This window comes from Phocoena sinus, chromosome X (genome assembly GCF_008692025.1).
Source record: "Phocoena sinus isolate mPhoSin1 chromosome X, mPhoSin1.pri, whole genome shotgun sequence".
NCBI classification, from domain to species: Eukaryota; Metazoa; Chordata; class Mammalia; order Artiodactyla; family Phocoenidae; genus Phocoena; species Phocoena sinus.
This window is the reverse complement of record NC_045784.1, coordinates 88,612,295-88,623,840: the sequence shown is the minus strand read 5'-3', so window position 1 is coordinate 88,623,840 and position 11,546 is coordinate 88,612,295. Positions and strand designations below refer to the sequence as shown.

The following is an 11,546-nucleotide window of genomic DNA, read 5'->3' as shown; positions in this document are numbered from 1 at the left end:
ATATTTGAGAAATTTCTCCATTAAACCACCAAGTTCCCAACATAGATAGTGGCTTTAATGAAGTAGAAAATGAAATACAGCTCACTCTTCCTCTCACACCAATCACTAATAAATGATTAGTGGGCAGCAGTTCTGAGTCACTGATTACTGTTTATTGGTAAAATGATGACAGTGGTCGCTGCATAAAACATCAAATATCTAGATCAGTACTATCCAACAGAACTTTCTGTGATGATGGAAATGTTCTGTATTTTTTCCAATATAGTAGCCTCTCACCGTCTGTGGCTACTGCGCACTTGAAGTGGTGCTAATGGGACGAAGGAACTAAATTTTAACTTTAATTCATTTAAATAGCTACACGTGGCTGGGGCTACCATAATGAACAGTATATACAGCTCTAGACTACCTAAGAAACACACAGACACAGACACTTCACTTAATATCTAACTCATTTATTAAAAATTGAAGATTACAGAAAAGCATGAATAATATTGGCTTTATTAAAGAAGCTCAATTAACTTACCTTTGACTAACAAATCAAAGCATTTAATATCACAAAAGAAATTTTGAGCATGAGGTCGATTCCAACCTCTGAAATTAAAAACAAAAGAAAAGCAGCTAAGACATTTTCCGAAGGAGAGAGCAACCACAGACCTCCCTCTAGTGGCAGGAGATAAAGTTGCTGCTGAAAAGCTGAACTGCTTCTGTACCTATACATAAAACTGCTCACAGACATTTATATAATTATAACTTAAAAAGACTCTAGAACAATATATAAGGAAAATAGATCTGGTTTTTTGTAAACAATATTAGACCTAATTTTCACTTACTATGAATGCTAATCTCTCTAGAAATCTGATCTTTCCAGGAAAAAAAATGATTTGCCAATGACATTTGAGAAATTGGAGCTTTCACAAAACACAAGTTTATGGAGCCTTAACCAAACCATGAGCAAAAGAAAAGAGAGAAATTCTTCTCTGTTGATAAATGTTCTGGGATGAGACAAGAAAAGGAGTAGAATCAGAAGTATAAAGTAGTAAGCAGCAGTGGGTTTGTAAGAATTCATGATACATCAAAAGAGACAGTTTAAAATATTACAAGAGTTCTTAATAACCAAAACACTTTTCATTCTGATAATCAGTTTCAAAAGACAGCTCTGCCACATTGCCATTTTAATTACAACCATATATACTCATTTAGATTTAACTACTGAACAACTACTTTCAAGTACAAGAAGAAACTCAAAATAGAAATGACTTGCATTACAGCTATTGCTTTTCCCTCACAGCTTCAGGAAAAACAGCTTTTATATACATTGTAGTAAGTACAGAATGTACAGAAGACAGTTATATATACAAAAGTGCATTAATATAGTAATACATTTAGCAGAAATACAGGAAAAAAATCCTGGTTAACAACCTGATACATTACAGTATTTAAGACTACTTGAAGATTCTCCAAACCAGTCAACTTCCTACTTGCTTTGGTTATGATATTGATGCTACATAACTAACCTTTGAAACTAAAACAAAAAATTGAAAATTTTAACCGTCTGTGAAATGTTTTATATATACTTGTGTTTATCCTTAATAGTTTTTGAAAACAGTTCTATAAAACTCCCAACACAAAGATTTAGAATGGATAATACCTATATCTAAATTAGAGTACTCAAAGGAGAAATGAAATTGATCCACTATAGGAACAGACATGGTCTGCTCCATTCCTAAAAGCCTCAGCTTGATAACCTAACCCCAAAGTCTCAACTTAAATCCAATTGGTCAGCTACTATTAAAGAGCAAGCAGCTCCACAAAACAAGCCATGGCTTCAGGCCACTGTTCCTTAGAACAATTCAGAATAAGTAAGTGTTAACTTGTCATTTATACATATTAATTCTACATCTACCTTTATATAGTCAAAATGCATATGTATAATTAGAACAACTCTCCTCTTTTCTACCCCCATCCCTCACCACAAAAAAAAATAACACATATTTCCACAGGTTCCATTGACCACAAAGATGTAACAAAGAAATTTAACAATAAAAAGTATTACATATTGAAATCAGAGAAGACCAAATCAGTTCCTCCAAGTTCAGTATGAATATCTAATTAAAAATTAATTTACCATTATGTGATCTAGGTTACAACATTAATAACCTTAATTTAAAATATAATTGTGAAGGGGGGCTGAAAACAAATAATTTTAATATTAGAAAAAATATGAAAATAAAATTTTAGTGAGTCAACTCAGCTATACCATGCAACCTCCTTACTCTTTTTTATCCTTAAAAAAAAATTTTATCAAAGTATAGTTGACTTCTTACTCTTAATAGCCAGTTAACCTAGAGGAATTTTCATAGTTCCTTCTAAGCCTTTTGGAATAAGTAAATAAGTAAGTTATTTTCCAAAGAAATAAGAATTAAGCATTTCTAAGGAGCTACGTTCCAGATACTGACAGGGATGCCTAGGTCTAAATATCTCTCAGATACTTCCTGCCACTTAGCATAATTTCATTGTAAAGATAAAACTTATCTTACTTTGTCAGACTTAAAATGAATCCAAAATTACCACAGTACATGTGTATACAAATACTTATTTTCTACCTAATAGTCCTTTTAAGGATTAAATTTACCTCTAAGTTTAGACATGTTGAATGTCAGTGTAATCAACATCACTACTATTATTTGAATGTAACTGGAAATTTTCCTATCAACCATCTCATACTATATACTGACTTTAAGTAACCCCCTCCCAATTTGAAGCAAACGTTTTTTCTTCTAGATAGAAGTGCTAAAAGGTAATTTGTTAAAGGGAAAAGGAATGTTCAGCTATTACATGAATGAATACAAAGAATCCCTAAAGTTAACAAGAGAATCAACTTGCCATATAATCTCTGTTCTTGAAAGTATTTTTGCCTTGAAAATTATCTTTCCAGAGTTATCTGGTTTTAAAAAGTATTCTCGGGAATTCCCTGGCAGTCCGGTGGTTAGGACTCTGTGCTTACACTGCCGAGGGCCCGGGTTCAATCCCTGGTCGGGAAACTAAGATCCCGCAAGCCACACAGCGTAGCCAAAAAAAAAAAAAAAAAGTATTCTGGTTTATGACTTTTTTCAGGGGAAAAAAATAAAAGAATACATTAAGCTATACTTTAGTTGACTTCAATGTTCTTCCATGATCTAGCTGGGCCAAAAATCAAGTTATGCAAATGAAACTTCAGATCTGAAGGTTTTTGTTTTGTTATACACTCTTATCATTGATTACGTAGCTCGACTTAATGCCTTTGCTTACTGATATCCAACAGCATGGGCATTTTATAAAACGAATTAAAACATTTAGATTACTTTTGAGTTTGGAAAAGCCTGATATTGACGAAAAGTACAGAGTTCACCTTTAAGGCACATGAGGCTACATAGAGTAAGCCACAAACAAAAAATTCTGCTAGAGAATCCTGGGAACAAGACTTCTATATTTGTCATGTACTAACATTTTTGGCTTAAATATGAAGACATTTGATCAATTTCACAATTTTTAAAGCTCATCAGAATCTGGATACCTTTATAACAATAGCTTCTTGAAATTTTTCCTTCATGAGGGGTTTTAGCACTTTTAAGAGCTAAATAAAATGAAATGTCCACCCAATTCATGGAGTCATCAAATTACAAGTCAGTTTCTGGGATTAATTCAGCAATATCTAGTTAACCCAAAGGACTGACGAAATGGACAAAACTGTCAGCACACCTAACTAAAAATGAGACAAGGAAAAAAAAAGTTATTTTACTCTAAGTTCTTCTTGGGATAGAATGAATTAGCCCTTTATACTCCACTACACATTATACTACATTGTCTTTAACTCCATTGCAAAACTGTGGAAAAAGACATGCCATTTTGTTTAAACTCAAGGTTCACACTTTTAAAAGCTGTGGTAGGGACTGACAGGCTTCTACGAAATCTTTTTCTTTTCCAGTTTTGTTGAGATATAATTGACATACATACAAGATCTCTAATAAAATGTTTCTGGATAAATCTGATGTGACTTTATCATGCCCTTAGTTAACAAGGCTTATTTTTTATCATGCCCTCAGTTAAGAAGGCTTATTTTTAAAAGGAAAGACTTATTTGCTCCAACATCAACTCTCTACAGATGAGAACTGACACTGGAGCAAATAAATCTCACATTTTTATTAATTGGTTAGTTGGGGTTTATATTTAAAAAGAAATAAATATTGAGTTGGATTTGTTTTAAATTGAACTCAGACAGACACCAGACTGAATTTATTACTTATTCCAAGAAAGAAATAATTCAAACTTGAATTACCTACAAGAGGCAATAAAACCGAAAAAAAAGGAAAGCACATTAACAAAGACGAGAATTTTTTGTCTTTTTATGCTGTTTATTTGAGGGGGGGTTAGGTAGAGAAAAACTTTGTAATCTCCCTCTTCGATCATAAGCAAATCCAAGTTGCTTAATTTCTTTTCTTTTCATTCTTTCAATCTCTTCCAAGCCAACTTAATGAGCTATCTCTAATTTATGGTACCGTAAAAACAGCACATCCAGTTTACACAAAATTTCACGGCGCACTTTACTATAAACACTCAAACCTTTATAAACTTTAAAAATTGGCTCTGTGGTGCTTTGGTAAACTTGTTTAATAGTGACATAAGTTAAATCTAGGGTAATAAGACTATGTGACTGTTGGGAGAGTAGAGGAATTGGTCTTATTAGGATTTTCTTTTACTGGTCACTGTCAAGTAAACTGTTTCCAAGTATTTAATAGATAAATGCTGCTCTATGATTTCCAAAAGTAGCCTGTTTTCCTTGAAGAGTAGGTAAAGAAAACAGGCAATCCTTCCCTGGAATTTTGCTTTTGCTAAAAGCAGGTAGAGAATTCACCTGTATTTGCTCTTCTCTCCATTTACTCTTATTTGGAAGGGAAAACAACGAGGTGGACCCTTTCTGTCTTCCTCAGAATATTCTGGGATCTATCCCCAAGCTCTCTTTGGGCCCTTTAAGCTAGTTAGAAGCACAAAGAGGGGGTAGGAGGAAAGTCAGAAGGACTACTCCAACTGATAACCATATATACGTATATACTTTTATTTTAGTAAAAATTTAAAGTATGAATTTAGTAGTCTTCAAAATGTTACAACCATACCACAGTCCTCTCAGCAAAGCTGCAATATATCAATTTTTTCCCTCAGTTTCAATTCTTTAACCTTTGAGGAACCAAAACAAAATCAAAATTTCAAAACACATGACTGTAAGAAAAGGTTAAGCCTTTCTATCAACTGAGAATTAAGAACCTAAGTTGTTAATCTTTTTAACAGGTTACTTGATATGATACAATGTAAAAAAAAAAAGTAGGAATCTATCAACTGCTGACTCTAGAGTTTAAAAAAGTATTGATTAGGGATTCCCTGGTGGCGCAGTGGTTGAGAGTCTGCCTGCTGATGCAGGGGACGCGGGTTCGTGCCCCAGTCCGGGAAGATCCCACATGCCGCGGAGCGGCTGGGCCCGTGGGCCACGGCCGCTGGGCCTGCGCGTCCGGAGCCTGTGCTCCGCGACGGGAGAGGCCACAACGGTGAGAGGCCCGCGTACCACAAAAAAAAAAAAAAAAAAAAAAAAGTATTGATTACAACTCCTCCTACAAAATTATGATTACCTCCCAAGTTTCCACAACAAAAAGAAAATTATGAAAGTCAGAAAGCAGCTTGATTGTCAGTAGTATCAGTTTCCTTTTTTTTTAACCCATGTGAATGTTTAAAGATGTGTGGAAAAATAAAAGGAATCACACTACTTCTAATGTTCATAACAAACTCTCCATGAAAACATTTAAAGGGACTCCATGATTTCACATTTAAAATTAGAGTTCTATTAGTAGCCAAGAAGCTAAGTTTTTTTTATATCTCACTGCTCAGTGTATTTCTAGCGATTTATAGAGTTTAGCAGAACTGTAAGGGTTTTCTTTAGTTAATTTTGAACATTAACCTGTTCACATGCCAGAAGCTGTTACACCAAATATTTAAAAATTAGAGCTGTGCTGAAAATAAAAAGACCTACAAAAGAACTTGATAGAGATATTTTCTGCCTTTAAGGCAGTTTCACAGCCTAAAATTTCAAAAAGCAGTGGAAAAGTAGAATTGGTTGTTTTGCTTAACTGATTTCTCCTTTTGAATATTAATCAACATAGCATCATGTCTAAAATTCGCCACTAGTAACATTATTTTCTCAGTAGTCATCACTTGCAGAAAGGATTCTGAATTTACATAAAGTGAAAAACAAAAACAAACCTAACAAAAGATATCAGGGCCTGTTTTTACACCTTTGAGTTAATAATTAATGAAAACAGAACTAAACCTAATGAAGGCACTATTGTAAACAGCAATCCACACCCTGCCCCAACCTGGAAAAAAGATGTCCACTAGGAATTGAGAATTATGCTATGGCCCTTTAGAAAAACTAAACTAAGAAATCATAACATTAAGAAGGAAACTGAATTATGATCTCTACATATGTATACTGACATAATAAACTATTTGTCAGCAGTACCTTAAAGTCTTCTAAACTGTAAAAGTACTAGTCTATGAAAAAGCCCACTTAACCACCCTGAAGTTTAAATAGTCAAAACATTTACTAAATCAGTGGTTCTTAAAACTAGAGGGTGTGGCAGAATAACCTGGTGCCTGTTAAAACACAATGCTAGGCCCCTCCCACAGCATTTCTGATTCACTAGGTCTGGGGTGGGGCCCAAGAGTATGCATTTCTAATAACTTCTCAGCTGATGCTGAAGCTGCTGGTCTGAGGACCACCTGCTGAGAAGCACAGACCTAAATTATGAATAGTACATCAGCACAGCCCTAACCAACAAAAGTTTGGTCGAGATGCATGTAAACAAATAAGGATAGAATAATGCTTAGAAAGAATGCTGATAAATTCACCCTTATTACATCAAAACATCTACATCTGCTTCGTGGTCTTCCTCAGTCACTTTCAAGGACAGCACTTCTTCATTAAGGAATAGCCCACTGAGCCTCTCCTTCCGAGCCTGCCTCTGCTCTTTCAGCTGCCTCTTGCGTAAGGCCTTCTGCTGTAACTTCCGCTGCTTGGATCGCTTCTGTCAAAATAAAAAATTTCTAAATCAGTAAGGTTCAGTTCTGGCCTATCTACCCCAGAGTATTTTATGGATCAAATTCTATATTTTCTGATTAGAGATGTTCAAATTCCTCTGCAGTACAATCCTGGTTCCAGTAAGTGAGCCATTAGCTTAGACATGAAAACGATTCTTCAAGATTCTATTTCAATGGTATTTGACTAGTGAATCTTCTTATAAGGAAGGGTTGAAACTTATCATTTGACTAGTTATGGACAACCAATCATTTCTAAGACTTTTTTATATCAAATTAAGGCACACTGGTGTCAGTGCAGAGGAAACATGTAGTGAACAATACTGAATACAAATATAGAGAACATTGTCAAAATCTCTAATGCTTATGCTTTTAAGGTGCCTTTCATCCAAAAGCACTAGCAATTTTACAATGGCTGGGAAAAAACCATGTCTTTTTCATATTAAGCAAATACCATCTTAAAAGTCCATTAGAAACCCAGTGGGTACTCTATTCCTTGTCACTGGTAAACTGATGCCAAAAAGGAATGACCACATATCCAAAGGAAACACATGGCAACCAACAAAGCTGGCTATGTTTCTGCTACTTTGGTAAGAATCAGGGAAGAAATCACCGTGTATCCTTGTCACCACTGGGTTCCCAAAGAGTTATAGAGAAACCCTTATCATCCATAAGTTGGCTCCACACTGTCACCACTGCAAGGAACCGAACTCCCCTGCTAAGCATCACAGAACCATTCTGTACACATTTAAACTTCTTATTTATGTGCCCAATAATATTACACAGAACTTTTTCAACTGTCAGAAGAGTAGACAGAAATTAGAGAAAGCATTATTACATTTTAAAAAGAGCTAAGAAGAAACATTCAAGATTAAAACATTAAGAAAACATTTAACACACACAAAAAACATACAGAACATTTTTAGGAGCTAATAGACAGCAACATCAGCAACATAGTAAGATCCGCTTAGTAGTAAGCTGCAGTCAGTATTGCAATCTTGAGACTCACTCATTATTTCCATCAATTTATCTTACTTAAAACAGACATAAAATCAGATAAAATTGAAGGTAATATGGCTGTGGGTCAAAACAGCATTTCAAAGCACTCAGCCTAGAGGGCTTTGATCAGTAGGAGAGAATCCTGCTTGTTCAATTAAAACCAAAACCCACAGGCATCTATATAGCAGGATAATTATAACTCGTCAAGAAATTTATATGAAGGAATACTAATGTTAATATTGAAAGGTAAAGTTTTGTATTGATTAGACGTTTTACTTTTGAATCCCGAATCCGCTCTGCTGCACTTGCAGACAAGTTGCTGTCACTGTGTGCTCGACTCATGTTGGCACTGGAGTTTGAAGCAGAGTTTCCAACACTGGACCCACTGCTGCTTGCAGAACTGACCATGCTGGCACTGCTGCTGCTGGCACTGGCACTGGCACCGCTCACTCCACTGGTGCTTGCGCAACTAAAGTTGCTTCTCTTCCAGGCCTCTCTTGCAGGCCGTAGGCGAGGGCTATGCTCCTTGATATAGTTTCTGACCTTGGAACAGACAGACAAAAATTGGTTACTGCTGTTCCTCGACATTCTGCCTTCAGGATAATGGAGAAAAGAAGAATATTGTACTTAAAATTGTCAAATGTGCTACAGATGCACATAGGTAGAATATAAAGACAAAAAAAATCTCTAAATGTAGAAACAAGTACCAGAAAAATTGACAATGTTCAAAATTCTAGAATACATATTATGAAGTTAGATTTTTAAAAGCATATAAAATATAATCAGTAAATGGAAGGCTACTAGCCTATAGAATTTAGGATTATAAGAAAATAACACTCAGAAATAGAAACTAACAATAAAATAAAATGCATAAGAGTAGGCATTTTTTAAAGTTTGCACCTTAAGATGATTTAAGTAAGCTGCTGATTATATCTAAGATTAGAGTGTTTCCTAGATCTTAGCTAGGGGCCCACAGTACCTGTCTTCAAATGCAAGGCATCAATTTACCATACTAATGAAAAATGGGCTGGAATGTAGAAAATTATAGTATGTCTGTTGAGAGAAATACTGAGAGAAATTTTTCATAAATCATGATAAATGCAAAAAAATAAAAAGTAGAACATAAGTACTCATTCAGCTATGTATCAGAGAAAGAGAAGTAAAGCCTATATTTAGAAGATACCAGAAATGTGTACCTCAGAATAGCGGAAGGAAAATTCATTGTTTTACCCTAGCCAGGCTCAATTACTGCATAAGACTATTCAAATCCCCCAGCTCAGATGTTCACTCAAGTACAGCTCTCAATAATCAATATTTTGATTCTGTCAATTGGTCTTCTGTAAACTGAGTTAGAATAAATCTATAATTTAGCCTAACCACCCCTTAAATTGTGAAATTAGGTTTCAAAACCTGCATAACTAAAAAGCAGGTTCTAGATCCACATGGTCCCAGAAAGGTACAGTCAGGTAAGATGTACATAAAACCTCTTAAAACCACATGTTCTAATATTACATTTCACAGCAGTGATTTTGACCTTAATTATTTATGTATTTACATATGACTATTCAAGTATACATGTTATAAAACAATGGTATTTTCAATAGCTGTACAATCTGTATTTTCTTTACATACCTGCTTCAGTTTTTCATCTGTGAGACAGTTAAGTTCAATAATAAACTCACTGTCTGTAGGGGATATTTGAGCAGAAGGATCAATTATTTTAATAATATCAAGTTGCTCCCGAAGACCCATCTCAGTACTGACTTTACGACTCAGATACTCAATATATTCCACCTATATGATGAAAAATTACAATAAACAAGATCAATGCCAAAACCTCTGATCTTTTAGTGTGTAATTTTTAATGTTTTAAATATCAGAAGCACTTAATATTATATTTGTTCCCTGCAAAGCAATTAGTTAGAGCTCAAATTCATATTTACTAAGCAATCCACATTTATCCAGTAGCTTTAAATAGGCAATAAATCAAGCTTCACATATATGTGTTTTGTTTGTTTTTTTTTTTTGGCCATACCAGGCAGCATGTGGGATCTCTTAGTTCCCCGACCAGGGATCAAACCCACATACCCTGCACTGGAAGCACGGAGTCTTAACCACTGGACCACCAGGGAAGTCCCCCACATATATGCTTTTAATTAAGAATGTTGAGATCGCTACCTGTTCATCATTTGTCATTGCACTCCAAGGAAGTTCATCTAAATTCAGGTGCTTGTTTTTCTTTTTAGGAAGCAGGCAAGGTGAACTTGGAATACTGGGTATGACATCAGAAAGTACATCACTCCCACTGGCAATGTCACTGCCTGGTAACTTTATAAAAATAAGGAGAAGGGGGCAGGGAAAGAAAAATTTTTTAAAATTTAAATGCCACATGTTTTATATTGATTAAAAATGACTTTAATAAAAGACTAATGACAAATACAGAATCAGAAGACATTAACTCTGATCCACTCCTATTTTAGACAAAGCAGCAACATCAACATACTCTTTGTATATATAGTCACTTATTCAATGAGAGATATTTTCCAAAAGCTTAAAGTCACAATCAAGGCTTGTTAAAATGCTAACTTGAGAGTCAATCATCATTAAGGTTTTAAATTCATAATGTGAATGTAGGCTAGGACCCACACAGCATAATGAATAAGGAGCAGTAGCCTCCATCTCAAGAGACCTGAGTGATCTGCCACCACCTGGCTCTTTGCCAGACACTGTGCTAGACATACTGCCAATATAAAGACAAATCATGGCCCTTGTCCTCATGTCTGTATTCATAACCTCGAGACAATTAAACTAATTTAAAATATGTTGTTAATATAAAGAAAAATACTTTAAAGACCAGAAGTATTATAAAAGAAAAATTGGAAAAAAATGGCAAGAGACAACGTGTAGACAAAGGAGAAAGCAAGAAGCCTAACACACAGAAAATCAAATCAGCAAAAATATGTGCTATAATTTTATACTGCCTATTAAAAATCAGTTTAATTTTTTAAGATTTAATCTTTTAACAGCTTTGTTGAGCTATAACTGATATACAAAGAACTGTACATATTTCATATATACAATTTGATGACTTTGGACATATGCATACACCCATGAAAGCATCATCACAATCAAGGTAATAAACATATCCATCACCTCCAAAAGTCAGAATGGATTTAATTTTAAATAAATGTGTTTAAGTCATTTTTCAGAAAGATAAAATATTTTCTTCTACAATGAGTACATAACAATCTTCAAAAATAATGTTTTCAGGCTTCCCTGGTGGCGCAGTGGTTGAAAGTCCGCCTGCCGATGCAGGGGACACGGGTTCGTGCCCCGGTCCGGTAAGATCCCACATGCTGCAGAGCCACTAGGCCCGTGAGCCGTGGCTGCTGAGCCTGCGTGTCCAGAGCCTGTGCTCCGCAATGGGA

General features: G+C 35.0%; 1 protein-coding gene across 2 annotated transcripts in view; it reads right to left on the bottom strand.

The window, feature by feature from the left end:
• Nucleotides 1-431: 431 nt before the first annotated feature.
• Nucleotides 432-11,546, bottom strand: part of FAM199X (family with sequence similarity 199, X-linked) — a 28,716-nt gene continuing 17,601 nt past the window's right edge. Inside the window, exons 3-6 of one of the 2 annotated variants that reach the window (XM_032620434.1) lie at nucleotides 10,297-10,446; nucleotides 9,751-9,912; nucleotides 8,395-8,661; nucleotides 432-7,109 (exon numbers count right to left, since the gene is read on the bottom strand). In XM_032620434.1, the coding sequence (XP_032476325.1) occupies nucleotides 6,939-7,109; nucleotides 8,395-8,661; nucleotides 9,751-9,912; nucleotides 10,297-10,446 (750 nt within the window). In that variant the 3' untranslated portion in view covers nucleotides 432-6,938. The remainder of the gene's footprint in view (nucleotides 7,110-8,394; nucleotides 8,662-9,750; nucleotides 9,913-10,296; nucleotides 10,447-11,546) is intronic. The other variant, XM_032620435.1, reaches the window with a different exon arrangement.